Source organism: Penaeus japonicus, unplaced genomic scaffold, assembly GCF_977035675.1.
Source record: "Penaeus japonicus unplaced genomic scaffold, GWHDUDI00000001_assembly GWHDUDI00000001, whole genome shotgun sequence".
Lineage (NCBI taxonomy): Eukaryota > Metazoa > Arthropoda > Malacostraca > Decapoda > Penaeidae > Penaeus > Penaeus japonicus.
Window position 1 is genome coordinate 21,032,780 of NW_028234403.1, and position 2,500 is coordinate 21,035,279.

Genomic DNA, 2,500 nt, shown 5'->3' on the forward strand with positions numbered 1-2,500 from the left:
TTTCATCATTACTCATCCACTTTGATATATCTTCCCTTTCTACCCTGGTTACTTCCCCTCCCTCCTTCCTACATTCTTTTTCCTTCTCTATTTTTGGGCTTTTCTTGCTGTCCATGTTAGTACCCCCATGGACAAGAGAAGTCACTTGGCCTCTTTGAACTTCAACCTCTGTCCTCTCTTCCTTGGTCAATGACCTGGTATGGGACCCTAGGAGAGAAGGCCACTGCTCATCATGCTGGGGGTTCGAGATCAAGCCCAAGTCATTGCTGTTTCTCAGGTGAGTGTCTCCATTTCCAGCCTGTACATCCTTTCCACCCCAGGCAAAATCTCCTGCAAGGATTTTACCATAGCTGAGACCTGGCTTGCGGTATGATGGTGACTGGGTCTCTATGGCATGGGTTGGTCCTTGAGGTAGGCTCTTTCCCCTCCCCACCCCCTTCTTTCCTTCTCTGTTTGTAACATTCTCCTTTTCTTGAATTTCACCTTTCTGTCTCCAAGGCCGTTGCCTTCCCTGCTGAAATTTGCTCTTGCTACCTTCCTCTTCAGGTTCTTCCTCACTAGGTCTTCTCATGCTCTTGAAATTGGAACCTTGTCTATCAGGCAGATTCTCATCCACTCTCTGCCTCCAATTGTCATAGCTTCGAAGACTGTCCCTATTTCTCGTGTAGGAATTATATGCCCCATTCCGGCTTCTGTTGGTGCCTCCTGGCTTCTTACTACCATAGGACTCCTTCAAACCCCTTCTATCTTGTTCTAGCAAAGGAGGATTCTGTGCTCGATTCCTGCGTCCATCTTCCTCCCTCCTCTCTGCCCTGATCCTGTGACCAGAGCTCTGGCTTGTGCAGGGTCTTTCATCTACTGGCGGCACAGTTTGTTTATATTCTCCAGATGGGACTGTGGGCTGCATTCCTCTTGGGACAAACTCTGGGACATTAGGGCACAACATCTTTCTTTGTGTCTGTTAAAGGAAATTTCTATTACTATCAAAGAAGAAATTGTACAGTAATAATAATGACATTAATAATGATAACAAAAAGTATAAGAAATAATAATAATAATAATAATAATAATAATAATAATATTAATAATGATAATAAAAAGCATAAAAAAATTATAATAATAACTTTTAATGATGATAACAATAATAAAAACAATAACATCAACTATAATAATCATCATAATGATAGAGATAATAATGATGATAATAATAATAACAATATTAACCCAAATCCTCCAGATGGCATGAAGTGATGACGTCACCTTCTTGACCCAAACTCCGGCCGTCATGTAAGGTGACGGCACTTCGATGCCGGACGCCATAAGATAAGATATGATGAGTATAGGCCTATGCATAGCCTCCCGGAATTGCGTAGAGTGCCAGTTATCAATGTCCCGGAGCAATTGGGTTAATAATGATAATGACAACAGTAATAGTAATATTAATAATAATAATAATAATAATAATAATAATAATAATAATAATAACAATAATAATAATAATAACAATAATAATAATAATAATAATAAAAAACAATGACAATGACAATGACAATGACAATGACAATGACAATGACAATGACAATGACAATGACAATGATAATGATAATGATAATGATAATGATAATGATAATGATAATGATAATGATAATGATAATGATAATAGTAATAGTAATAATGATACTAATAGTAATAATAATAATAATAATAACAAAAATAATAGTAGTAATAATAATAATAACTAATAATAACAATAATAATAATAATAACAATAATAATAAAAATAACAATAATGATACCAATAATAAAACCAAAACAAAAATAAAAATAATAAAAAACAAAATAGTAATAATAATAATAATGATGATAATGATAATGATAATGATAATGATAATGATAATGATAATGATAATGATAATGATAATGATAATGATAATGATAATGATAATGATAATGATAATGATAATGATAATGATAATGATAATGATAGTGATAATGATTGTAATGATACTTCTCATACATATTAGATATATAAAAAAATTCCCCCTACCCCACTATCCGGGCCCCAATAGCAGGGGTGAGCATGAAGGAGATCAGGGAAATTTGAACGTATTGAGTGAATAAATGCCATAAATGGGTAAATATTTAGAATGTTGCACATCACTAACATTAATAAATACCACGATATCAGCATCAATGGATTCCTCTAACTCTCTACTATTAATGCAATTCCCCCCCAAACCCCTCAATCAAAGGCCCAATATTATGGGAGGGCATCAAGGAGATCAGGGTCTTCAACTTTCCTCCTGCACTAATAAACCATTGACTGATGTGTACTTGCTTGCAAAATAGCTACTTATAAAAAATAAAAAATAAAAAAAATCAGGATGTTCATCTCATCTATAGATTACAGCCAACGAGATCAACCCCTAGATCGACTAGTAAATTACAGTGCTTTCATATTCCTAAATGTTTGTGAATCTATGGGCTTGATGCAATCTTT

The 2,500-nt window shown here is 34.6% G+C and overlaps 1 protein-coding gene across 1 annotated transcript in view; it reads right to left on the reverse strand.

Moving 5' to 3' along the window:
* Sbp2 (SECIS-binding protein 2) overlaps positions 1 to 2,500 on the reverse strand; it is a 15,021-nt gene that overhangs the window by 11,608 nt on the left and 913 nt on the right. Inside the window, 1 exon segment of the mRNA XM_043014271.2 lies at positions 1 to 958. This exon segment is cut by the window's left edge and continues 1,208 nt beyond it. Coding sequence (XP_042870205.2) covers positions 1 to 946 — 946 coding nt within the window. The 5' untranslated portion in view covers positions 947 to 958.